The sequence below is a fragment of the Emys orbicularis genome, chromosome 3 (assembly GCF_028017835.1).
Source record: "Emys orbicularis isolate rEmyOrb1 chromosome 3, rEmyOrb1.hap1, whole genome shotgun sequence".
Taxonomy (NCBI): Eukaryota; Metazoa; Chordata; order Testudines; family Emydidae; genus Emys; species Emys orbicularis.
In genome coordinates, this window is record NC_088685.1 from 20706889 (window position 1) to 20732707 (window position 25819).

At 43.1% G+C, this 25819-nt stretch overlaps 1 protein-coding gene across 1 annotated transcript in view; it reads right to left on the minus strand.

The window, feature by feature from the left end:
- Positions 1 to 25819, minus strand: part of KLHL29 (kelch like family member 29) — a 469081-nt gene that overhangs the window by 11482 nt on the left and 431780 nt on the right. Inside the window, exons 10-12 of the mRNA XM_065401983.1 lie at positions 24665 to 24845; positions 16370 to 16563; positions 845 to 989 (exon numbers count right to left, since the gene is read on the minus strand). Coding sequence (XP_065258055.1) covers positions 845 to 989; positions 16370 to 16563; positions 24665 to 24845 — 520 coding nt within the window. The remainder of the gene's footprint in view (positions 1 to 844; positions 990 to 16369; positions 16564 to 24664; positions 24846 to 25819) is intronic.

The window sequence follows — 25819 nt, forward strand, 5'->3', positions numbered from 1 at the left end:
TAAGGAGCTGCCTTGGTGGTCAGGAGAGGTGGCTTCTATGGCTAAGATTTTGTCATGGTTATTTTTAGTAGAAGTCATGGACAGGTCACGGGCAATAAACAAAAATTCACGGACGCTGGGACCTGTCTGTGACTTTTACTGCTGCAGCTCCATGGTTTTCCTTGCTACCATGGTGGCTGGGAGCTGCAGGGTTCTCTCTCCTCCCTCCCCGCCAGGCTGTCCCTGGTCCATGGAACCCTGAGGAGGGCCCCCTGAGGAGGCTGTCACCTGGCCCTGGAAACCTGCAGGGAGACCCTGAGGAGGCTGTCACCTGTTGCTGGAAACCTGCAGGGGGACCCTGAGGGGGGCTGTCGCCTGTCACTGGAACCCTGCCAGGGCCCCGCTGGCTGCCAGCTCCAGTCCCGCAGCCCCAGGGACTGAAGCAGAAAATGTCAGGGAGGTCTCTGGAAAACAGGGATTGACCTCCCTGACAAAAACGTAGCCTTACCCATGTGAACTGAGTATTATCATCCTGATTTTACAGACAGGTAAACTGATGCACAGAGCATTTGTATGGCTTGCCCTGAGGTCATGCAGCCTGTCAGTGATTAGAACCCAAGAGTTCTGCCTCTCCCAGTCTCACATTGCAAATCATGGTACTTAAATATTAAGGGACAAATGTTCAGTATGATGCACAAGGGCATTAAAATACATCCCTAAATATGTATAATGAAGATGAATAAAAACATATTGTATACATCTCCCTTCCCCCTGCCACTCTCACTATTATTATTATATAGTCATTTTTTTCCCCCAGCAGAAAATACTGAGGCACTGGTAATTCAATCTTAATGGTTTTTCTCACCTGCAGAACTGCCTGGAGTGGTTCATGTTGGGACCTGCTTTAATATTGCCTTTCTCTGGGTCATAGATGGTGGTTGCTCTTGCGTAAGCTCCTCCAAGAATAAAGATGAACCCATTGAGAGTGACTGCAGGAGCATATTTGTTATCTGTCAATGGAAAGCAATACTGAGATGAGTTTCTAGGCTCAGGTTTGGAGTTGTTTTTGTTTATACATTCCCTTTATTTAGAGATAAGTCACGTTTCTCTAAACCTCCAAGGCTGGGGAAAGAAAAATGAGGAAGTCTTTTTTGTTTTTATTCGTTTCTCCTAAACTTCTCAAAGGCACTTTTAAAGTTCATCAGTCCTTCATTCCCCAGTAAGCCCTTCCTCCCCCCTTTAGACTGGTACAGTTACAATTATCCTCTCCAAACCCTAACTGAGCCACAGTGAAATTAATGTGTCAACTTGTTGCAGAGTTTTGAATTGCTGCAAATCTTAACTCACTTTCCATTTCTGAGCAGTGGGCTCAGTACAGATGAATCCTAGAGCAAAGAATCCCACTTCTTAATAGTATTAAAAAATAGATTATCTTTCGTATTCCTTTGTTACTTGTGGGTGGGTCCCAACACATCTAAGCATATTTTCTGGGGCCTAACATTTCTCCCTTAATCTTTCCTGCAAACATAACCTAGAGCATGATCTGCAGCTGCCACTGACTTCAATTGGAGTTGTGAGTGCTTAGCATTTCTGACATGTTAGGCCCCCAAATGTCCTAAACTGATTTCTGTTGAAGTTTCCAGGGAATGCTTTAACACTGAGGAGTTACCTGCAGAGTTATCAGACGATACTTGGTAAAGTTAACCATATCATTATTTTAATAAATAATATCTGAAATTTAGCTAGCAGACTTATTCCATATATCCCTATTATAACACATTATATGCGTTATAATATGCTTATACATTGCATGTATGCTTATACATTGGGAAACTTTAACAATGCTGGTTGATATTTCCCATGCCTGGTGTTTGTCTCAGGCTATTTTATTTAACATTTCCGCTAAAATGGGTCCAGCAGTTTCCAAGAACGAGATTGTTGTTCTGCACATATTAAAAAACTTCTCAAATCTTAGTTGAGAAGTTCTAGCACCTCCATGCTTTGGAGCAGGGACTTGTAATTTGGCAGAGTGGCAGTCTTTGTGTCAGGGACAATCCTTTTGTTGTTCCAGTGAAAAGGTGCCCAAATTTGGCCAAGTTATAAGCCTCTGAAAAATCTCAGTTTGCACATGCTCAGTAGAATTTGGCAGCTAGTCTCTGAAGATTCATTCTGCACTAGGCGAGAGGGAGAGGCTGGGGGCGGGGCCAGCGGCATATTATCGTCTAGACCGACAAGGCCTAGGCCTAGGGCGGCAAATTTGCAGGGGCGGCAAATTTATAATAGCAGCATTTTTGTAATCGCGGCATCAGTGATGCCGCAACTCTACCAATCATAGTGCGTACTGAAATCACCAATGATGGCACAACGCCATTTAGTAAACATACTCATGAGAATCCTAAACGTTAACAATATGACCGGAAGGAAGAAATTAAGCGGTTCTCAGTTTTGGATCCATGCGCAGTCCTGCGCTATAAGCGAAATCGTGCTATACAGACGCGCGTTCAAGCGAGGGTCCGCTGTACTTGTAATTTTATTTATAATAAAACTTGTAAAAGTTCAATTATTGTAATGATATTTAGATTCATTTTAGTTCAAACAAATTTGTAAAAAACTAAAACAAGTTCATATGGGGCTGGGGGCGGCAAAATCATTAATCTGGCACTGGGCGAGGCTGAAGGATCTGTAACCACTAGACCACATGCTCCTAGAATCATAGAATCATAGAATATCAGGGTTGGAAGGGACCTCAGGAGGTCATCTAGTCCAACCCCCTGCTCAAAGCAGGACCAATTCCCAACTAAATCATCCCAGCCAGGGCTCTGTCAAGCCGGGCCTTAAAAAAAGGTTCCTACAGAACCTACAATTGAACCAAGGAGTCCCAAGTCTTAACATTTCTTTATGGGTCAACAAATAGCTGGGAAATCAATAGCAAAGTATGTCTCCATCCCTCTCCAGTGGCAGGACCACATAGACAACAACAGGCGTATGCTGCATCAGTTACTGAGGTAGCTCAGGTGGTACTGGACTGTGCTGTGAATCTAGAGATTTCAGCTCTACATGGGGAGTCAATATGGTTCCAAGTGAGGGAATTTGTTTTTCCATTTTTAATTTTTTTAAAAAACAGAATGTTACATACAAAACAAACACCCCAAACTATGTTAAATGAACATTATCAAGGTCAAAGCACTCACAAGTTAGGAAATGCCAGAATTAAGGTTGCCTGTTAAACCTTAAGTCAGCCCTCTTGTGTGTATGCCTTATAGTAGTACGTGAGTATGTATTTAAAATCTGTATCATAAGGCATATGCACACGGGACAGAATTAAGGAAACTTTTATTCCTCACTTTTGAGTAGATTTACTTTAAGTGGACTTTTTTATTTCAATGTGAGTTGCATGAATGCTTAAAGGTAAGCACATGCTTATGCACTTGTCTTGAACAGGGCCTAAGTTAGTTTCCTTGCAAAGACTACACTGAAAGTAAGTGGCTGTGATGTGATGCATGCTATTGTTCAAGTTTTAGCAGGAAAGACTCCTGCAGAAAGTTGGGCTACAGCATATGCTCAAACTTTTAGTTTCAGCCTCCAGGGGTCATTGCATGTCAGCTGTCTGTGAGCAGTTAGTAAAGCGTCCCAAGTGTAGAAAAAACAACGAGGAGTCATTGTGGCACCTTAGAGACTAACAAATTTATTTGGGCATAAGCTTTCGTGCGCGAAACCCCACTTCATCGGATGCATGAAGTGAAAAATACAGGAGCAGGTATAAATACATGAAAGGATGGGGGTTGCTTTACCAAGTGTGAGGTCAATCTAATGAGATAAATCAATTAACAGCAGGATACCAAGGGAGGAAAAATAACTTTTGAAGTGGTAAGAGAGAGGCCCATTACAGACAGTTGAGAAGAAGGTGTGAGCAGGGCCGCCCGGGGGGGGGGGGGGGGGGGGAAGGAGGGGGGGGGGCAAGTGGGGCAATTTGCCCCAGGCCCCGGGCCCCACAGGGGCCCCCACGAGAATGTCGGAGGCTCCCCCCACCTCCCCCTTCACCTTCCCCCATCAGCACGCCGCATCCAGGAGCGGCCCTGGACAGCGCTGCAGCAGCGTGGCTCGGGCGGTGCCTGAGGTCCTCCCGCTCGGAGCCGAGTGGTAAGGGGGCAGGGCTGCGAGCTCCGGCAGGCTGAGCGGCAGGAGCTCCTGGACGCGGCTCACTGAGGTGGGGGTAAGCGGCATGGTAAGCGGCTCTGAGCCAGGCACCCCCCGACCCCCAGCTCCGAGCCCAGCCCCTCTGAGCTGGGCACCCCCCGACCCCATCCCCGCCCCAGCCCTGACCCCCAGCTCCGAGCCCAGCCCCTCTGAGGCTGACACCCCCCTGACTCCATCTCCCCCCCAGCCCTGACCCCCAGCTCCAAGCCCAGCCCCTCTGAGCCGAGCAGCCCCTCTGAGCCGGGCACCCCCTCCCCCCCGCAGCCCTGACCCCTAGCTCCGAGCCCAGCCCCTCTGAGCCGGGTACCCCCCGACCCCATCCCCCCACAGCCCTGACCCCTAGCTCCGAGCCCAGCCCCTCTGAGGCTGACACCCCCCAACCCAGAGCCCAGCTCCCCACCCAGCCCTGTGCAACAGTAGTGCCACCCCCAGGCAGCGACAGCCCATTGGCACCAACCATCACCATCACCCAGCAACAGCCCATTATGTAATTGCAAATGTATACATACCATTAAAGCATTTAATGTTTTTAAATAATGTATTTCATGTATTTTCAAATTATTAAAAATTAATTTTTGAATGTATTTCACTGGTTATTTTTTACATTTCCAAATACATGTTACTATAGTATTGCAACTTTTTTTTATGGAAGGGGCCCCTGAAATTGCTTTGCCACAGGCCCCCTGAATCCTCTGGGCAGCCCTGGGTGTGAGTAACAGTAGGGAGAAATTAGTAATGGGGAAATTAAGTTTAGGTTTTAGTTGGGGGCTGTAGGTGACGGCTAGTAGTGTTCTGTTACTTTCTTTGTTGGGCCTGTCTTGATAGTAGGTGACTTCTCAGTACACCACTAGCCGTCACCTACAGCCCCCAACTAAAACCTCTTCAGCGCATCATCAAGGATCTACAACCTATCCTGAAGGACAATCCCTCACTCTCACAGACCTTAAGAGACAGGCCAGTCCTCGCCTACAGACAGCCCCCCAACCCGAAACAAATACTCACTGGCAACTACACACCACACAACAAAAACAACCCAGGAACCAAACCCTGCTACAAACCCCGGTGCCAACTCTGTTCATATATCTATTCTAGGGACACCATCATAGGACCTAACCACATCAGCCGGGGCTCGTTCACCTGCACATCTACCAATGTGATATATGCCATCATGTGCCAGCAATGCCCCTCTGCCATGTACATTGGCCAAACCGGACAGTCTCTACGCAAAAGCAACCCCCATCCTTTCATGTATTTATACCTGCTCCTGTATTTTTCACTTCATGCATCTGATGAAGTGGGCTCTAGCCCACAAAAGCTTATGCCCAAATAAATTTGTTAGTCTCTAAGGTGCCACAAGGACTCCTCGTTGTTTTTGCTGATACAGACTAACAAGGCTACCACTCTGAAACCTGTCACCAAGTGTAGAAAGTACTGAAGTGGCTAAAGCAAGTTACTGGAAAAAGACAGGAGGAGTCTGTTGCTAACCAAATATCTATATGCATATGCCGAAAAAACAAATTACCCTTAGGAAAATGTCATTGCTCTTTGTGATTTAAAAAAATAATAATCATGTAATAGAAAGCTGGGAAGAAACTAATTCACTTAGAAGACAGAACAATATCTTCTCAACTCCACTAAGCCATTATAACATAGCAGAAAGACTTATCTGTCCCAACACCTCTTATCCCATCTGTTTCAAAATCAAAACGTGTGTGTGTGTGTGTGTGTGTGTGTGTGTGTGTGTGTGTGTGTGTGTGTTCTCCATATTTAACTATCAAATTTTTCTGGTCTCTCTCTGGCTAACATTCTGCAAGAGAATGTATACAGCCCACAAAAGAGAGCTCAGAATTAAACTTCCAAATCTCACAGGAAAATTATTTTGGGCTTCCTCAAGGCAGAAGTAATAACTTCTCAAGAGGCTGAATTGCTGCCTTCATATTCCTATTTATCAGCAAAAAAGAGGAAACCCCCTTGGTTATTTAAATAGTGATATTTTTCTCTTTTTAAATAAGCAGATAGGCTGGTTCTCATTCTTTTGCTAGAGTCAATCAACTTTGATTCCTATCACTATTTTCAGTATTTCACCTATTCATAATCTTTTATTGTTTTCAACTTTAGCCACAATTTCTAAGTAAGTACAAAGTAAATTTGAGAGGTTTCAGGAAGGAATAAGTTCATAGCAAGCAAACTCTTGATCTCTGGTGAGGACTTTATATTATAAAAATATAAGGGAACCCCACAGAGATGGGGATCAGAAAAGATATAAACCAACATATTTTGTATTACTGTGGCTGCAGTAAACTCCCACAAGTGGCACTGATTTATCTCCAAACTCGTAATTTCCCCCTAGATGTCATGGTTTGATAAGCAAATGTTTCCAGTTTCAGTTTCCAGTTTCCTCCAGGTGGATGGCCAATATCCATCCTTAGCTCCCACATCACTTGGATGGCACCAATTCCCCTTCCTTTCTCAATTTTCCTCGTCAAGGTTGAATAACCTTATTCAAACACGCCACATGCTCCATTTCTCCCCCTTAAAGGTCACTTGCTAGCAGGTTAGTGATGAAACCAGATGCTAATTGTCCAAAGCCATGTTTTGACTGGGCCTTTTTGATGATGACGATAGATGTGTCGCTGAGCTCCCATGAACAGACAGCTTGGGCCACATTACTGAGGAACAAAACCAAAGCACTTTATATATTAAGTGGCTAGTGGGGGAATGGGTAAATGGGGAAGGACAAAAAAAAAGGAGGAGGAAGGGGTTAGGGTGACCAAACGTCCCGTTTTAGCCAGGCTAGTCCCTTTTTTAAGCCCTGTCCCAGCCGTCCCGACTTTTTTGGTAAAAAGTGGCCATTTGCCCCATTTGCTCTTGCCAAACTGATCAAGCTGGCAAGAGCAAATGGGACAAATGCCCATTCTTTCAAAAAAAGTGGGGTGTGGGGGAATGTGCGGGGCGGGGGGGGGAAGCAGCAATGCCAGCCCCTGCCTTTGGGAAATATGGTCAACCTAGAAGGGGCTGAAAGAGAAAAGCGTTGTCCTTCCCACAAAGAACCCTTTCAGCAGCAGTTTGAAGACATCTGGACACTTTAATCCACTTCCTGTCATAAAATCTAAATTGGAAACTGCCCAGTATTCCATGTATAGTTTTTGCAACAGAAAGTTAGTTGAGATTTAAATACAAAAAAAAAAAAAAAAAAGTTAGGTTTTTTTTTTTTTAAATGGTAGGAAAAAAGTCCACTGCTTTATTATTTCCCCTATCATTTTGCTAGGAACTATTGTTCAAAGTGAAAGAACTCACTGCATAACTCTGTTCACTGCAATTGTTGCTCTTTAAAATAAAGGGGGAGTTTAAACTCAGTGAGTGATATTCTTTTAGCAATAAGTTATTCCAGGATGTGGTTTGTACTTGTAGGAAATCACTGGGCAGGTGCACTTCTTGGGTGGTTGAAAATCTAGCCTATCTGAGACATATACCAATAACCTCAAAATAACAATATGCTCCCTCTGTTATGGCTTATGGCTACAGTATCACATTAATAAACTATATATTCAGTAAGACAGAATTCTAAAATGTCCTCCTGCACTCTCAGCAACTGCTGAAAGATCTTACATTGCATTCCAAACCAGTGCTTGGTTACAGCCTGAAATGGTATTAAAATGAATGGCGGAAATGATCCCTATTGTAAACATCTTATTGAAATCACACCAGCCAAAACATTTTTTTTTTTTTCAAAAAAATGCTGGCACACCACTGTATGACTGTATCCAGATATTATTCCTACTGAATAGTCCACTGAATTCCTTATGAGGTGAATATATGTATGCTTATGAAACAGACTGGAAAACTAGTTAATGGAAACCAAATCTGCTTTTAAAACTGTGTCTCCACTTCTCCCTGCATATCTAAGGCAGAAAAACTCATGCCTTGTGTAGCAAATCAACATACAGGAATGGAATAAGATGACATCCCTCAGCAGCCCAGAGACTGCAGTCTGATTCTTAACATAGCTTGTGAGGTCTGAACTGCAAATATTGTAATTAGCAGCCAGTTCTCAGATTTCAGACATTTGGCAAGGAGCTGCTGCAGCTCCTTGAAGCCAATGCCCTCGTGGGAACAGGAGGGAAGGAGAAAATGGGAATGAGTATTATACCACTGACCAAGCACACACCCAGCTTCGGATCAATGGAGTGCGCACCAGAGGTGACAGTGCAGAAAATCTAAAGAGGAGGGGTGAGCAAATCTAGGGACTAACCCAAGGGGTAAGAAACACACACTCCATGCTCATCTAAACCAAATAGCTAACCTCCACTTCCTCCGTCTCTGTCTAATATAGGATTTCTGCTTACTATGTGTAGTAGGTCATGATGTTCTGTAATTTCAGAGGACAGGTAATACACCAGAGGCACTTAAATGAATCCTTAGCAAAGTCTCTTGCCTTCAGTCACAATAGTACCTTTTTTCTGTATGAAGGAAATTACTCTTGTATTTTTCAAAAGCAAAAAGCCCTACCTGAAATAATTTGTTCAGGTCTGGACACCAACTAACCCAGAAAATGCTGATGAACTGGAGGGCGTTAGAGGACAGCAACAAAACAGACCATGAGGCTGGAGGGATTGACTTGTGAAGAAAGACCAGAAGAGCCGAAATGTTATCAGCTTTGGTAAACGGAGACCTTAATAAATATTGAAACACCAAGGAGGAAGAGGCATTATTTAGAGTGGTACATGTGGATTATAGCTAAGTGAAATGAAGAAAAGGAAAAATTAGGTTTAACACTGGGAAAAAATTCTGAGATCTAGTTGGGTGTAGCATAGTTTCCCAAGGGACACGGTGGAAGACACATTGCTTGATACATTTAAAACTAAGCTGGATGAAGCACTAGAAAATATGCTGTCTGGAACAGTCCAGCCCTGGCAGAAGGATGGACTAGGGCAGGGGTGGCCAACCTTGGCCTGAGAAGGAGCCAGAATTTAACAATGTACATTGCCAAAGAGCCACAATAATAGGTCAGCAGCCCCCCATCAGCTCCCCCACCCACCGGCAGCACTGACAGTCAGTGCCTCTCCCTCCCTCCCCCGCACCTCCCGATCAGCTGTTTTGTGGCATGCAGGAGGCTCTGGGGTGGAGAGGGAGGAGCGAGGGCATGGCAGGCTCAGGGGAGGGGGGAGGAAGGGGTGGAGTGGGGGCAGGGCCTGTGGCAGAGCCAGGGGTTGAGCAGTGAGCACTCCCCGGCACATTGGAAAGTTGGGGCCTGTAGCTCCAGCCCGGAGTCGGTGCCTATACAAGGAGCCACATGTGGCTCCAGAGCCACAGGTTGGCCACTCCTGGACTAGGGAGTCTTCTGCACGACCTTCTCGTCTCTACTTTCTCTGATGCTGAATTTCTAAAAGAAAATCACAGGAATTGTTACTCCTTTAAATTAAACAAGGCAAAATCAGCCCTGGAATTATGAAGTAGAAATGTACAGACATGGTTAATATTGTCTTCAAAGTGTTCAGGACAGCCTTAGTGCTCTGACTGAACACTCAGGCTGGGCATATAATTAGCCGGTTGATTCTCTCAGACATTCCTATGAAGCAGTGATGAAGGCCTCAGAGACCTGGCCTCAGATCTTTCCCTAGTATCTAAATTGCTGTTTACCATGCGCTGTCTCAGCACATTCCAGAAAGCAGTGATACCCACCATGGGAGAAGAGGATGCCAAGCACATCTTTGGCCTACATGCAAACGCCTCTAGTGCCTGTCTGCCCTTTCTGAGGCAAAAGAGTGAACAACATAACCCTGTATACCTGAGATCCTCTTGAGAGAGACAGCTAGACATAAATTGAAATTATAGCTGGTGTTCTCCTCAGGCCCTAAATGTCTTTCCTTATCCAACCTTACTGAACGGAATCTAATAGAGTATTGCCATCTTCACCAAGAGAAAGTTTCCATGACAACACATCACTGAAGAGCTGGTAGAGACTTGTGCAAGCCCCTGGTTAGCAGAGACAGCCACAAAAGCAAAATTTAGGCTTCCATTTTAGTAAAAAAAAAAAGTAAGTTTCTTGCAAAATGTGAACTGATATAAACCGACCCAGCCAGGGGAGGTTGGCAGGTGCAGCAGGAGAATGGGTGAAGGGGAAGGTGTATGCGTTAGGGTAAGATCCTGCCAAACACTGTCTGTGTGTCGAGGAAACCACTGAGCTTGGGCATAGCCCCTCAAATCCTTAGGCCAGCTCTGTTTATAATGGCGTGATCATGGTAATAAGAATCTGATACAGGAGTTGGGGGGATGGAATTATTTGATAGGGCCTGACTGGAAATGTTAAAGCGGGCTCATCCTTTTGACAGTATCAGCCCTCTCAGAGGGTGGGACTGAGCTGACAGGTTGCACCAGCTATTGCCAGGGTATTGTTGCTACTGGGTAATCCTCTTCTGTGTTTCTATGCACCTGCCCCCACAAGCACTTTCAAGAGCACATGGGAGACATCAGATGTAGTCCCATGACATCATCCTACATGCAAGAAAAGGAAGCCAAGCTGCAGCTGCACTGAATGGCAATCCTGCAACCCCTATCCCTTCCTGCCAGTGCTTGCCTACCCAGTCTGAAGAGCTGGCATTGGGAAGGAGCCTGGAGCCCTGTTCTCTCACTCAACAGCCAGAGGAGGCCCATCCCCATCCACCAGTCTGGGGAGAACTTCCGCCGTCAGGGGAGAGCTACCCACTTTAAGAACAGAGGGGGAACTCCACCAGTGAGGCTGCTAGGGAAACACTTGCCAGAAGCGAGTCCTAAAGTCACCACCCCTTGCCTCCATGGGGGGAACCTAATGATCCAGAGATGGACATGGTATAAGAAATTAGATTTAGACTAGATACCAGAAATGTTCATGGGTCCCTGACCTGTGCTTCCCCACAGCACTCACCAGATTTTAAAATTTAACTATGGTGCTAAGTAAATAAAACTCCTATTTTGCATATAAACTGTGTGGGTAGCTGTAAATGGAAAACCCATTCAGAAACACAAATCAAAACTTATAGCTGAGTTAATGTAGGCAACTGGTTATTTGATATTGCATAAAGGGTACATTTTAGTGCCCTAGCATTAGACACAAAGTGAACTAAAACACAAAGTGACAAGATAATTATGCTTATTTACAATCACTGACTTCAGCATGTCTACAACGGTCTTGTTAAAAAAGACAAGCCTTAGGAAGTTGTGCGTGAAATACATTTTCTTCAGCGCTGTAAGGACAGCATAGCAAGAAATAAAAACGTAAGCAGTGCAAGTATGAATGCTTGATTGATTTTGTGGCACTACAGTTACCAGAATTGTTACTAAGTGGCAGCTTTGTTAGATGTTAGAGACTGGGAAGAAGAGATGTGAGACTGTTTAACTATAGAATCCTGCCAATCAACATCATCTCAAGTCCACAAAGGGTATGTCTACCTTGCAATTAAAAACCTACGGCTTGCCCAGGCTACTTATTTGGGCTTACGGGGCTCGGGCTAAGGGGCTGTTTAATTGCGGTGTAGATGTTCAGGTTTGGACTGGAGCCTGGGCTCTAGGACCCTGCGAGGTGAGAGGGTCCCAAAACTCGGTCTGCAGCCCAAGCCTGAACGTCTACACCACAATTAAATGGCCCCTTGGCCCAAGCACCGCGAGCTCGAGTCAGAAGCACGGGTCAGCCACAGAGTGTCTAACCGCAGTGTAGACAAAGCCTTTCAGACTCCACTGAGTATATTTCCAGGTCTGCAGTCATCAAACAGTTATTACTGCCTGATAACTGTTTCATGACCTATGGGAAACATGTTTCAGTCCTACTGCACAAGTATCTCATTTGGTACACTTACTGGCAGGCTCAGCAGAGAAGCCAGGGATTAAAAGAATATAGAGCTGGGACTACCTTCTTATTCCTAGGAGAAATCCAAGTGGCATAGACTGGAGGCAGATTGGCTGGGCTGTGTGAAAGAGCTCACACTATTGCTGCCTATGCTGTATCTGTTCTATGGAGGGAGGAGTTTGGTCTCCAGCTTGTTTCACTAGCATTGAGATAATTTAAAACAAATTATTCCCCTAAAATCCCAACATTTATGACAAGGTTGGCTTGGATAGGTTAGCACACAACTTTCTGGAAGTGATGGACTTACAAGTATGAGCTACCATATGTCATACCATTCCCAGAGAGTAGTTATCAGTGGTTCACAGCCATGCTGGAAGGGCATAATGAGTGGGGTCCTGCAGGGATCAGTTCTGGATCCGGTTCTGTTCAGTATCTTCATCAGTGATTTATATAATGGCATAGACAGTACACTTATAAAGTTTGCAGATGATACCAAGCTGAGAGGGGTTGCAAGTGCTTTGGAGGATAGGATTATAATTCAAAATGATCTGGACAAACTGGAGAAATGGTCTGAAGTAAATAGGATGAAATTCAATAAAGACAAATGCAAAGTACTCCACTTAGGAAGGAACGATCAGTTGCACACATAAAAAATGGGAAATGACTGCCTAGGAAGGAGTACTACGGAAAGGGATCTGGGGGTCATAGTAGACCACAAGCTAAATATGTGTCAACAGTGTAACACTGTTGCAAAAAAAAAAAAAAGCAAACATCATTCTGGGATGTATTAGGAGGAGTGTTGTAAGCAAGACATGAGAAGTAATTCTTCCAGTCTACTCCGTGCTGATTAGGCCTTAGCTGGATAACTGGGTTCAGTTCTGGGCACCGCATTTAAGGAAAGATGTGGATTAATTGGAGAAAGTCCAGAGAAGAGCATCAAAAATTATCAAAGGTCTAGAAAACATGACATATGAGGGAAGATTGAAAAAATTGGGCTTGTTTAGTCTGGAGAAGAGAAGACTGAGAGGGGACATAATAATAGTTTCCAAGTACGTAAAAGGTTGTTACAAGGAGGAGAGAGAAAAATTGTTCTTAACAGGACAGGACAGGACAGGACAAGAAGCAGTGGGCTTAAATTGCAGCAAGGGAGGTTTGGGCTGGGCATTAGCAGGGCCGGCTCTAGGCACCAGCGTTCCAAGCATGTGCTTGGGGCGGCCCTTTTCAAGGGGCGGCACTCTGACTTATTTTTATTTATTATTTGCTTTGACGGCAGCACTCCCCCCCCCCTTTTTTTTTTCTTGCTTGGGGTGGCAAAAAACCTGGAGCCGGCCCTGGACATTAGGAAAAACTTCCTGTCAGGGTGGATAAGCACTGGAATAAATTGCCTAGGGAGGTTGTGGAATCTCCATCATTGGAGATTTTTAAGAGCAGGATAGACAAACACCTGTCAGAGATGGTTCAGATAATACTTATTCCTGCCATGAGTGCAGGGGTCTGGACTAGATGATCTCTTGAGGTCCCTTCCAGTCCTATGATTCTATACTTGCCCTCCCTGCATTCTTGTCATTGAATACCTTGGAATCACAGACTGGTTTTAAATTAGTATTACTGGTTGTGGAAAAGCCCTTTACAGGGTTGGTCCTGGTTACGTTCAAGAGCTGCTTGTATTCTGGGAATCCGAGCACATATAACACTTATTTAAAGAGTCCATTATCTTATCTAAGGTCAAGAGAGCAGCACATTTTTATTATGGGCATGAAATATGATCTCTACTGGAATTAAACCCATTTTCCTTTTATAAAAAGACCACCAAGTCCCATTCTCTCTGTCTTTGTTTTTTGCATTGTTTTTAAAGGCTCATCATATTGAATGTGGAATGTCATTCTGTACAGTGTCCCCCGAGCTTTAGTGGGAGGACATTTTATCAATATGGTTACTAATACTACTACTTCACAGTTGCAAAAATAAAGTATATTTTCAATAATCTCAGGGCCTTTTGGTTAAGATCAAGCATAGTATCACTATCACAGATGTCCTCCAGTAGGGGAGCAATTTTTTCAGTCTCTTGTGTTAAATGACTTTATAAATTTGCAAATAATTTGGTAGTATTTATTTCCCAATAAAAATCACAGCATGTTACACTTTCAGAATATTGTTAACTCATTACTTACATTTTCTCAAAAAAAAAAAAAAAAAAAAAAAAGGCACAATTACTATTCCCCACCCCCATCGATGGTTTTGATGTATTTTTGTTGGGAAATAATACAATTTATTTGAAAATGTATGATGTACCCATCTTGGGATATTTTTGGATGATTTTTCCAAGCACGCACGGCCTTGACACCTGCTAGACAATATAACGAGTCCAGGGAATGAATTCTCAGCTCCTTTGGCACTTGTACTATTTCGGTAAGGAAAAAGAATACTTTTTTGCATAATACATTCATTTTTGCAGTATGCTCTGAGCACAGAAAAACCTCATAATGTCACTCAGTCGATTATAGGAACAGCAGCCGTTGTGTCCATGTGATGGAAAAAGCCAGGAAATAGGTTTGTTAGCATTGCTGTAATACATAAATATGATTGTTGGTGGTTGATGCCCTCCCGCTGGGTGCTTCATGCTACATCATATGCATGTCATGTTACGTTAGACTGGACACAAAGAACAGCCAGGGAAAAGGAAAAGAGCAATGCTATATCCACAGGGGAAGCTATAAACACAGATTTTATAGGCGAAAACTGACTCCCCAAAACTTGCTTCTTCCACGATGCCTGAAATAGGGATGTAGTAAATAAATAAATACATAAATAACATAATAATAATAATAATTAATATACAGAAAGGGGGAAAAGTAGTTTATTTTGGACATCCATATGTACTCGGGCCTCACCTGAATAACCATGTCATTGTAGTGCTGCACCCTACTGTTGCATCCTAGCTAACATTGAGTTTAAAATCTTTAGGCAAGGCACCCTTGGTTTGAAGTTTCAGAAGAGTCCTATGTTCAAAAGCAATTTAGGCCTGGATCCTCAGAGGTGTTCCGGCGCTTGGGAGTTAGGTGCCTAAATACGTTTGAGGATCTGGGCCTTAGGAAACGAAGTCCCATTGAAAGTCAATGCTATTTAGACTCCTATGTGCCTATGTCACTTTTGAGAATGGATCTTAGGGTATGTCTACACTGGAGCTGGAGGTGTAATTTTTCAGCCTTCATAGACATACCTGTGCTAGCTCTGATGGAGCTAGTGTGCAAAAAAGTAGAAGTCTAGCCACAGTGGCATGAGTGGTGGGAGGGGTTAGCTATTCTAATACATACATAGGCTCTCAGATGGGATCATACTCAGGGCAGCTAGTCCATCTCCCCACTTACACCACTCCATTTTTAGCATGTTAGCTTGATCATTGCTAATGTGTGTATGTCTATTTGAGCTGGAAATTATATCTTCCAGATCCAGTACAGACATACTACTAGGCTTCTAAGTCACTTAGGGCTAGCTCTGTAAAGGGATGCAAGTGCCTAAATGCCATTTTAGGTGCCTAGGTGCAAAATTTAGATCCTCAAAACCTCTACTTGGATGCCACCTAATGCAGTAGGCACCTATGATAAAGTCCCCTAGGGGCCCTAATTTCTGCTGGTGGACATGCACAAAGCCACCTAAGTCCTGACACCCAAGCTGCTTGGCACCTAAGTCCCTGCTCTGATGACTATTTATGGATTTAAAAGATTTAGCCGTTAGGTGCTTTTGAAAATGTTAGTCCCCCTGTCTTTCTACATGCTTTACAGTCCCCCTTGTTCTGTAAAGCATGTAGCACTCTCCTGGGCACGGTAAACATAACTAATAAAAACAGTGCTGGATCTTCATAGTCCATCTGTCTTGTGGATTTTCTATCCTGCAGGGTGAATTCCATTGAACAACATCTCTGAGTTACTGCAAAAAAGACCTTCCCTTCCTTTGGGACAAGAGGAATTTCAACAACAGTAATAATAATCCATTAAATGAATGGCATTGTTTTAGGCATGAAGTGACATTTGATGGCATAACAACATTTTAGCGCACTGTATAATGTATAGAGTATCCATATCTGTGTTACTTCCCTTTCTGTCCCCACCATGAACCCACCCCTTCTAGCTAAATAACCAGGGGGATTAATGAGTGTCATTTGCCTTGAGTGAAGGATCCAGACCACTGCATCTCCAGGTTAATATATTACATACTGCTGCCAACCCCGTCCAACATTGCTATTACAAACACCTTTTCCTCAGCCTTATATTAAAGACATATTGAGCCCTTTTGGTTTACTTATTTTGTGGTACAGACATTTATATCATGACATTTATTTCTTTTTCAAGTTGTGAAATGCTGATCACTTACCGATCATTGGAGACTCTATAAAACTCCATGCATTAGTCTGAGGGACATATGACTGCAGGACTCCAGCAGCACGACCAGCTTCATTCACCCCACCAAACACGTAGATCTTGCCACCACAAACAGTGGCAGCTGCAGAATGCACGGCCTTTGGCAGAGGAGCAATTGTCTCCCACTGATTGGTGATTGTGTCATACCTAAAACAAAAGCAATAGGAATAAGTCCAGATAATACAGCGAGGGATGTGTTGTAAATGCATGACAGATTGACAGATAAAACAGACTGAGAGATAGGCAGCTAGGCAAACAGATAAAACAGACCTGAAAACATACCTTCTAACACCAAAGCAATCCAACTGTTTTGGTAGATAATGCCATTAATGCCACTTTCTATCCTTTAAAGAAGATCATGATACAGGCAAAGAGAAAACCAGATCTATTTCTTCATATGCCTCTCAAGCCTAATTATAGCTTGGGCTAAAGAAACTTAGGACACCTTTGTCAAGATGACTTCCACTAATTAATTTCTACTAATTGGAATACAGTAAGATTATTCTTGCAAATCAGTGTGGTGATATCCAACAGCAACCAGAGGCAGGGAATTGTTAATATACTTAAATTGTTTAGCTTGTGAAGCTCATCACATCATCAAACATAATGCAACATGATAGCTCTTTTTACTCTAGTTAACCAGCCATTAATGCAAATTTTGTGCATGTGTAAATTGGCTTCATTCAATTGCCACTGTATGTATCAAGCTACTACTACACTTCATTGCAGGATATTGCAAATGTTAATGGGGAGTTTGCTACTGGAATAAGATTTCCTCATTGCATCCATTTTTAACATGTAGCGCAACAGAAAAGAATATTCATTAGAGCACTAAATTAGTTTTAAGGTCATCAGTATCTGATTTAATTAAGCCATTGACCATAAGGATGTGCAGTTAATAAACAATGGATTAAGATTCATTTTAGACAATGTCACAAGATCAAACATCTATTTTTTTAAATAATGTGGCAGTGATCCAAAGAGCTCCAGTAAAATGAGCCTTGGAGACAGTGGAAAACAACATGGTTCAATATTTCCATGTAATGGTACATTCAGTCAAATAGTAGTTGCCTAAATGGTAGTAACTCGGAGCAGTGGACGACAAACACACAAGCCTTCATCACCCATTTAGAGCTTTGGCTCCTGATAACAGGATGGATACTTATAACATGCAAATACTCTAGATTCCTGGTTTTCAGAATCTCTTTCTGAAACGGACATATTTATTCCTAGTGATATTCTCCCTTTGTGACACATCTCTCAGTCTGCCAGGGTATATCTACACAACATCGGGGAGTGAGCCTCCCAGTCCGACTCTGCAGACTAAGTAGTTTGAGCTTCTTAAGTCTCTCTCTGGCATGTTTTCCAAACACCAGATCATTCTGGTTTAACTTCAGTCAGCTCCTAAAGTGTCCACACAGGGATTTGCACCGGATTAACTACATTGGTTTAAAACCAGAATAAAGCTAAATCAATGCAACTTTCTTGTGTAGAGAAGAATCACAACCAGTTCATGCCTTGGCTTTCTGCTCCTTTCTATTTACATTCTTCCTTTCATTCTTGTTATCTCCATCTTTAACTTACCTGCCACTTTTACAACAGTGGTGAGTATCTTCTGACACTGTGTTCAACTGCTTACAGCCAAGAGAATTAACCTAAAAAATAACCACCTTGAACTCTTTCCTTGACTCAGACCTCCCATTTGACTCTGCTGTTTACAGTAGTAAATTAAGACTTAATTGACTGGATCCCATCCACCCAAAGGTTTCCCTCTGCAAAAGTGCTCACAGTACTTCTGCTCGCTACTATGCCAATGCTAGCTCCTGCTTCCCTGTTTCCAAGCCTGTCCACACCATTCTCTGGTGGCAGGCCTACCAAAACACTGTGGGTCTATTGGCCTCATCCCAGTTTATGGACTAGACCTGCAAAATAAAAATAACCCTCCTTGTTTTGAAAATTCTGCATTCCTCAGCTTTCCCTCGTAGGACTGATCTTTCTCTCACCTCACTCATCTCATTTAGCATGTGCTTTCTTTCTCTTCCTTTTCCCAAAATCTTAGCATTCATGGCAAGACAGGCTTTTACTCTGCAACTTCTGTCCTTTGGAGCAGCTCTCTGCCTTATGAACTCTCCAAGTCTTTTCATACCTCATCTGAAAACACGTTTCCCCCCCTTTTCCTCGGCCTCTTAATTTCTCTCCTTCTAAGGTTAAACAGCTTTATGACTGAATGCTTTAATTTATTCACATTATAAAGTCTTTATGCTATCATTATCAGTAGTTTATAGACCACCAACCCTTCACTATCTTGTACATTATTTAACTTTGGAATACAATTTTCAGGAAGGATGCAATACAAAATAAAGCTTCATTGTGTAGTATCGATCTGCACTCCAGATGGCTCACATGATGTTTAAAATCAAATTAATGGTTTTGCCTTTTTCATTTCCTTCTGACTGTTCTGGATCTTAATGAACTATTCTTGGACAAGGTTCTAGATGTAATTTTGTTAAGACATCAATATAACAGTAGGTTCTGAAACTGTGTGTAGAGACAATTACAAATTATTTTTATATTTAATTTTTTAAACTGTATTCCATGTGCACATATAAATCAAAGTAGTCAGCCAATTTCAGATAAATCTAGAGGCCCTGTATCAGAACAACATACTTCATCGTTCAACACCCTTCAGACAGATAATTACTATGAAGTATCAAAATCCATAAACATTTAGTCATATATATAGTCAGCATATGCTGCCTTTTCAGCTCTCACATATTAAGAAGCCCCATCCATTATCTAGAAACCCAGTTCATAGATCCTCTTCTTCCCTCCATCCGTTATTTGTACACAAGCACAGAATACTCCTGGGGGGATTCTGCGGGACTGCGCACCGGCAGAAAACGCCTCTCTCCCCCCCGTAGAATTCCTGTACTTCCTTGCAGAAAATGTCAGGGAAGCCACGTATGTTTGTGTGGGGGGATGACCATAGATGCAGTTTTTTGGGGGGACTGCCCCTCCCAAACAGAGGTGAGGCATGGGGGGGGGGCAAACGGTTATGTGCCACTGCCGCCCTCCCTCATTTCTGCAAGCGCAGAGCTGCCCAGCTGAAGGAAGGAGGCTGCATCTCGGCTCCGCTGACTCTGCAGCTAAACGCTGCCTCCAGTGTCAGCTGTGCTCTCCTTTTGTGTGCTGGGATCCTTCCTGTTTTCTGTGCAACAGTGAGTGCTGGCAGTGTGGCTGGGTAAGGAGAGGGTGGGGGAAATGAGAGAAGGGGGGTGAGGAGGTGGGGGGAAGAGGCAGTGGGGAAGGAAGGGGGGTGGAACAGGGCAGGGGAATGTTGGAGTGAGGGGAGGAGGTGGTGAAGAACAGGGGATAGGGAAATTGTGGGGGGAAGCGGGAGTCCGGCATGCGGTGTCCCCTCAGCAGAAGCTGGGGCTCCCTCGTTAAGCAGGCCCATTGAACCCTCACCCTAAGAAGCCCTATCCCCCTACATCTAGACCCCCTTCGACGAGCCCCCCCGCCCCAGTGAGCTCCCCAAACCCAGACGCTCACACCAAGCCCCTTCTCCCCACACCCAGACCCCCCCCCCCCCGGCTGAGCCCCAACCACCTTCACCTGGATCCCCTGCAGTGTCCCATTGCCCCTGCACCCGAAACCCCCCAACAAGCCCCTGTGCATCCAGATCTCCCATTGAGCCCCCCGCACCCAGATTGCCCAACACAGAAACCTCTCACCCCACACCTGGATCCCCCCCGAACTAAGCCCCTCCACACTTGGATCCTGGTGGGCTGGCCCTGCCTACCCACACCTGCTGCACCTGGCGCATGGGGCAGGGCCCTGGGGTACTTCTGGGGCAGGCCCGGCCCTTGTGCTGTGTCAGGGTCAGGTGCAGCCTCACTGCCGAGTCCCTGTACTGGAGGAGGTGGGGGCTTCAGGGCGATCTCCCACCTCCATGCAGCCAGGGGCCTGTGCTCCCCACTGCTGTGCTGGAGACCCATTTATTTACTGACAAATACAATTTGCAGAATTTTAAAATACTGTGCGCAGAATCTTTAATATTTTGGCGCAGAATTCCCTCAGGAGTAACAGAAGCAGACAGGTTGGTGTGACAATCTCTCACCGTAAACATCTAGGGACTTATTTCCTGTTACACACAAAATTGCCAGAGGGGCTCGATTGAGAACTGTAGTGTCATTGCTATTTCCTTAAAAACCTTCTTCCAAAACCATAGCCCAACACTCCAATCCCACAGAAGATGAGTCTATGTGCTTAAAACATCCATTTCACAGAGTGAGTTTATGATTCAGCTCTGCGGGCACGTACACATTATTTCAATAAATTAATCAATAATAATAATGCATTACACATATCTGTCTATTTACATATCTTTTTAGGTTTTAAGAAAGTTGCCCATCTTAGTGGCACCTGCTTGGCTCTTTAAAGACATATTAGAAAACAAAGAACGAAATCTTCGCCCCAGCTCATAACAGTATCAGAATGTATACTCGCAAAGGGGCTGACTAAAAATTACACAGACGGTCTTAATTCTGGAACTTCCTAATTGCTGAGTGCTTGACTTTGCAACTTCAACATTCTTGTAATGCAGTGTTTTGTATGTAATACTATCTAGTCTGGATAATACATGATCTAAAGGCATAGATGGTCTCCTGAGGCTGTATTTCTGTGCCCCATCCAAAGCAAACTGGCACATTCAAAGAGCAATGTCCAATCCACACTATTGTGGAAAATGTAATCTCTCTATTAGTGCAGGTCATAACCACACACCCCCCCACACAAGGAAGGAACTGGGAAGTTCTGAGTTGGGTTTTAATTGTGCATGTGACATCAGAAAATTGAGCAATTAAATTAACATTATTCTGAACATTACTGATTCTCCTGAAAGAGATGACCCAGATTCAAAATGCCTCATTGCTCATAAGACTTGGAACAATTATTTCGTCTACCTTCAATTTCCTGAGAACCTTCTAAAATTAGGATGTTGGGGCAATTGGGAGATGTTTCTGTTTGAATAATGTCAGTCTGTGGGTTGCAGTTTTTAAGGTGAACTTTTTCTCTCTTCACTCTTCCACTGTTAAAAGCCCAGAATGTCAATTCCAAAACCGAATGCACAACACACGTGCACACAAATGATGTAAGCAACGAAACTAACACACTCTTTAATCCCTCTACTTCACTTTAATTTTTAAAAACTTCTGATCTCCCAGCATAACCCAAAATGGACACACAATCTAGGCATGCACTTTGTTCTACCGTTGCTTCTCATAAGTCACTTTTATCGATAATAGCAGATTAATTATAATTGCGAGTTTAACAAATCCCCATCACAAGGGCTTACCTACCCCTGCAGAGGCAGAATGCATTGAAATGATATGGAGAAAGCCTACTATTCTACTAGATGAGCATGCATAACAGGCCTACACTAGCCTTGCTTTTTTAAACTGTAAATATTCTAGCATGCTCAGTTTAAGGCTTGTTGGGGCCTGAGCCACAAAATCTTTCATCAAAACGTGTGTGTCTCTGTGAGATCACAATGTGCAGGCACCACGTGGTCTCAGTTAGTTAAGTTCATTCTTGCAGTGCTCATTCAAGAGTTCCAAATCATGAGAATTGCCTTAAAATCATGAGATTAAAAAACACATTAGGGGTTCTCTTATTAGCCTTCTGGCTTCTGAGCCATTAGGGTGCATGTTTTCAAGCTTTTCTCCACAACCACAAGGGTTAGAAATTCAATGAAGCTATGACGTGTGCTCCTCCCCTTTAAAATGTAAGCTCAGATTCTAATGCAATCGTATGACTCTGGGAGCTGGGGATTTAAGAAAAATACCAAATATGATGAGACGTGTGATAACAATTCCAAGAGTCATAAGATTTATTTTGGGGGCTGGAGGCTGATCTTGAGGGACAGGGGGTCTGGAGAATCATAGAATTGTAGAACTGGAAGGGACCTCGAGAGGTCATCTAGTCCAGTCCCCTGCACTTGTGGCAGGACTAACTATTAGTACTACTATTAGTATTAGTATTAGGAAGGGGAAGGACCGGTTTTGCCTAATCCTCAGCCTACACAGTCACTGGTTTTGGAAATACAAACTGTTCTTTTTTGTTGTTGATGGTCTGTTTAAGAGAGAACATGAGAATCAGAGCAGAGAAAGAAACAGACTAGGCAAAAGGACATACCCTAATCAAAACTAAATACAGTCTACTAGTGCACACAGGACACCTGCTTGCATCAGTGTCATTCCTCTTTATCTAAAAGAGGATTTAAAAAACAAACAAACCCTCTACACTTCCTTTGTAAAAAAAGCATGGCTTTAAATTACAGGAGAAGAGGTTTGGGAATTTGAAGAAATTTTGCAAACCCATGAAACAGTTCTAGTCCCCCTGGGCCCACTCATCATCAGCTTGGAGTGTACAGCATGCACAATGCTAGCAATTTACTCTTCACTATTTATGCTGCTTGTTTACGTCCCGTGTTCTCTCATTCACTGAGACAATCAACAAAGTCAGTTTCATTTTTGTTCATTTCACCTCTGCAACGATGGGATTGCAAACACTGCATGGAAAGGTTTACTCTCAGACATGCAAAGTGTCACACACCTTGTACGACACACACATTTGGTAGCCCTGTTACATGTGTGCCACATCTCAGGTACAATGTTACAATGTGAAGACAGAGACCAAGCTCCACACCACTCACATCCTCTTTTGCCCAGGGGAAGGCGCACTGGTCTAAGAGCCAGGAGATCATGGCAAATACGTCTGATTCTCCCATTTTACTGAGAGGTTGTACACAGTTACTTCCGGCAGAACTGAGAACAGAACCAAGGTCTTTACAATAGTAGTACCAAGTCCCCAGTGCCTTTCAGAATGAATGTCTACTTAGCTATGCTATCTGTCACTAATACTTGTTCTGTTGTAGAGTCAGAGATTGCGATACATTTCACAAATAGCTGTATTACCCACTACAAAGTGTGTGTGTCTCTAGAAGTTGGTCATCATAGAGGCCAATATCGTTTTTCTGCTCCTACTTAATCATTAGCTCATCCTCAAAAAATCTGTAATGTGGAGCTGAAGAAACTCGGTTTGAACCCTGCTCATGATCCATGCTGAGAAAAACAGTAGGTGATCATGCAATTACAGCATGATCCTACAGCACAAAGAGGTAGGTTTAAGGTTGCAAAGGCATTTCTTATTACATGATAGGAGGGGCTGCTGATAGCCCCACCTATTATTAAGGTTGCCTGACACTTCCCATACTAAGACCTTTTTTCAGCTTCAACTTTACCAGACATTAACCATTTGGGCTGAATTTTTCTATGCTGGGTGTCTGCTTCATGCTGATTTTTTGTGTGTGGAAAATTCTAGACAAAATGGTTCAGTCTTTACTAAGAATGCAGCAAGACAGAAATACTATCTTTTGCCCATGTTAAAAAATTGTGGAAGGCTTTTTTTGGACCTGACAGTATATTGAAAAATCAGTTATTCGCATAGCACTAATCATAATGCATACACACAAGGAGGACAAATGAAAATTGCACAGTCAACCTTAATTCTAGGATTTCCTATGGTTTGCATGCTTGACTTTGCAACCTTAATATTTTCTTTTAATATAGTTTTTTATATGCAATATTTATATATTATTATATATACACACCTCTACCCCGATATAACACGACCCAATATAACACAAATTCGGATATAAAGCGGTAAAGCAGCGCTCCGGGAGGGGGGCGGGAGGCGGGGCTGCGCGCTCCGGCGGATCAAAGCAAGTTTGTTATAATGCGGTTTCACCTATAACGCGGTAAGATTTTTTTGGCTCCCGAGGACAGCGTTATATCAGGGTAGAGGTGTAATTACATAAAGAAAACTATGTTAAAAGAGCATTAAGTTTACAAAGTCAAGCATTCAAAAGTTAAATGAAACATCTGGTTCCCACCATGCTCTATTCAGCACACCTCAATATGGATTAAAAGGTGTTCCCATGTAATGGATGCCTATATGAGATAAATTTGGTATGTCTCAGCTCCAGTTCCCACGCCACAAGCTACTGTGTATTTGTTTTAATACAATTTTTTTTCACTGGAACTTTTAAAAAAAGAGTAAATATTTCTATTTTGCTTATCTTCTGTAAAAGCTTGTTTTGACCAAATCAAAATTTTGGAGCTAATTTGAGTCAACAGTGTGCTTTTACATCACATGTCAAATAATTTCTTTAGGAGGAGACCCTTACCTTTCCACATGATCAACATTGCCTGCCACACCAACACCTCCAATGGTATAAATTTTCCCATCGTACACCAGGCTGTTGTGCCGACACCTTGGGACTGTCATTCGGGATACGAGATTCCAGTTATCAAGTAAGGACATGTAACACCAGACATCAGACAGCGTGACACCAGACTCCATGCCACCTGCCAACAAGGCATGGGTGAGAAAAGGAGAGAATTAAGTGAGAACTTGGATGCAGGTAGTTCACTGTATGTTGCAATCAAAGCCAGTTACTAAGTAAAAGCTCTTCAAATGACATTTGAGTAATTAAAATAAATCACCCTCAATAGGGAGCATCTGTTCCTATGAAGTAGATCTGTGTCATTGTGTCTTTGCGTCTCAAAGGTTTGTTTTTTTAAGATGAGATGAGGATATCAAGATGTCAGACGGACATGTACATTGAGGAATATACACATCCAACAATAAATAACTTCCAATCTATTAAATTACCACACACTTGTAAGAAGGTGTCATGTGGCAGAGACTGACTGGCTTGCTAGACACTGTCCACTCTGAAATCCAGAATGCTTAATTCAGTTAAGTGACAAAGAGTGGAAACAACATGTTTTGTACACATATAAAGTAGAATTAAGGGATTTTAAGGTTTAACTCCTAATTTTCAGGCATCACTTCCATGTTTAGTTTGGTTTTCTGTTACAGTGCAGAGCCAGTGTTATAGGCACTGCCAAAGAATTTAAAATGATCAAGCAGTATACTAATACTGGATATTTCTGTAGCTCTTTCTAACTGAAGGTCCCAAAGCGTTTCACTTTCCAACACCTCATAAAGTGGGTAAGTATTATTATTCTTGTTTTACAGAATAGGAAACTGAGGTACAGAAAGGCAAAGTGATTTATCTAAGACCACACCAGGAGTCAGTGATTGAGCCAGGAACAGAACACAGAGTCTCAGTTCTATGCCTTAATGACAAAACCATGCTTCTTCCTCAGTAATGCTTTACCAAAGGATATTTCATTAAACCTCCTGTATTATCCACTGTGGAACACAGCAGTTTCAGGTGTTTTATTTTATTTTACTTTTATATTTGCTTTGTGTTTCACATCTGAGCAAAGCAAAAAACCCAGTGATACTCAGCAAGTTTTGTACTGAAACCGTG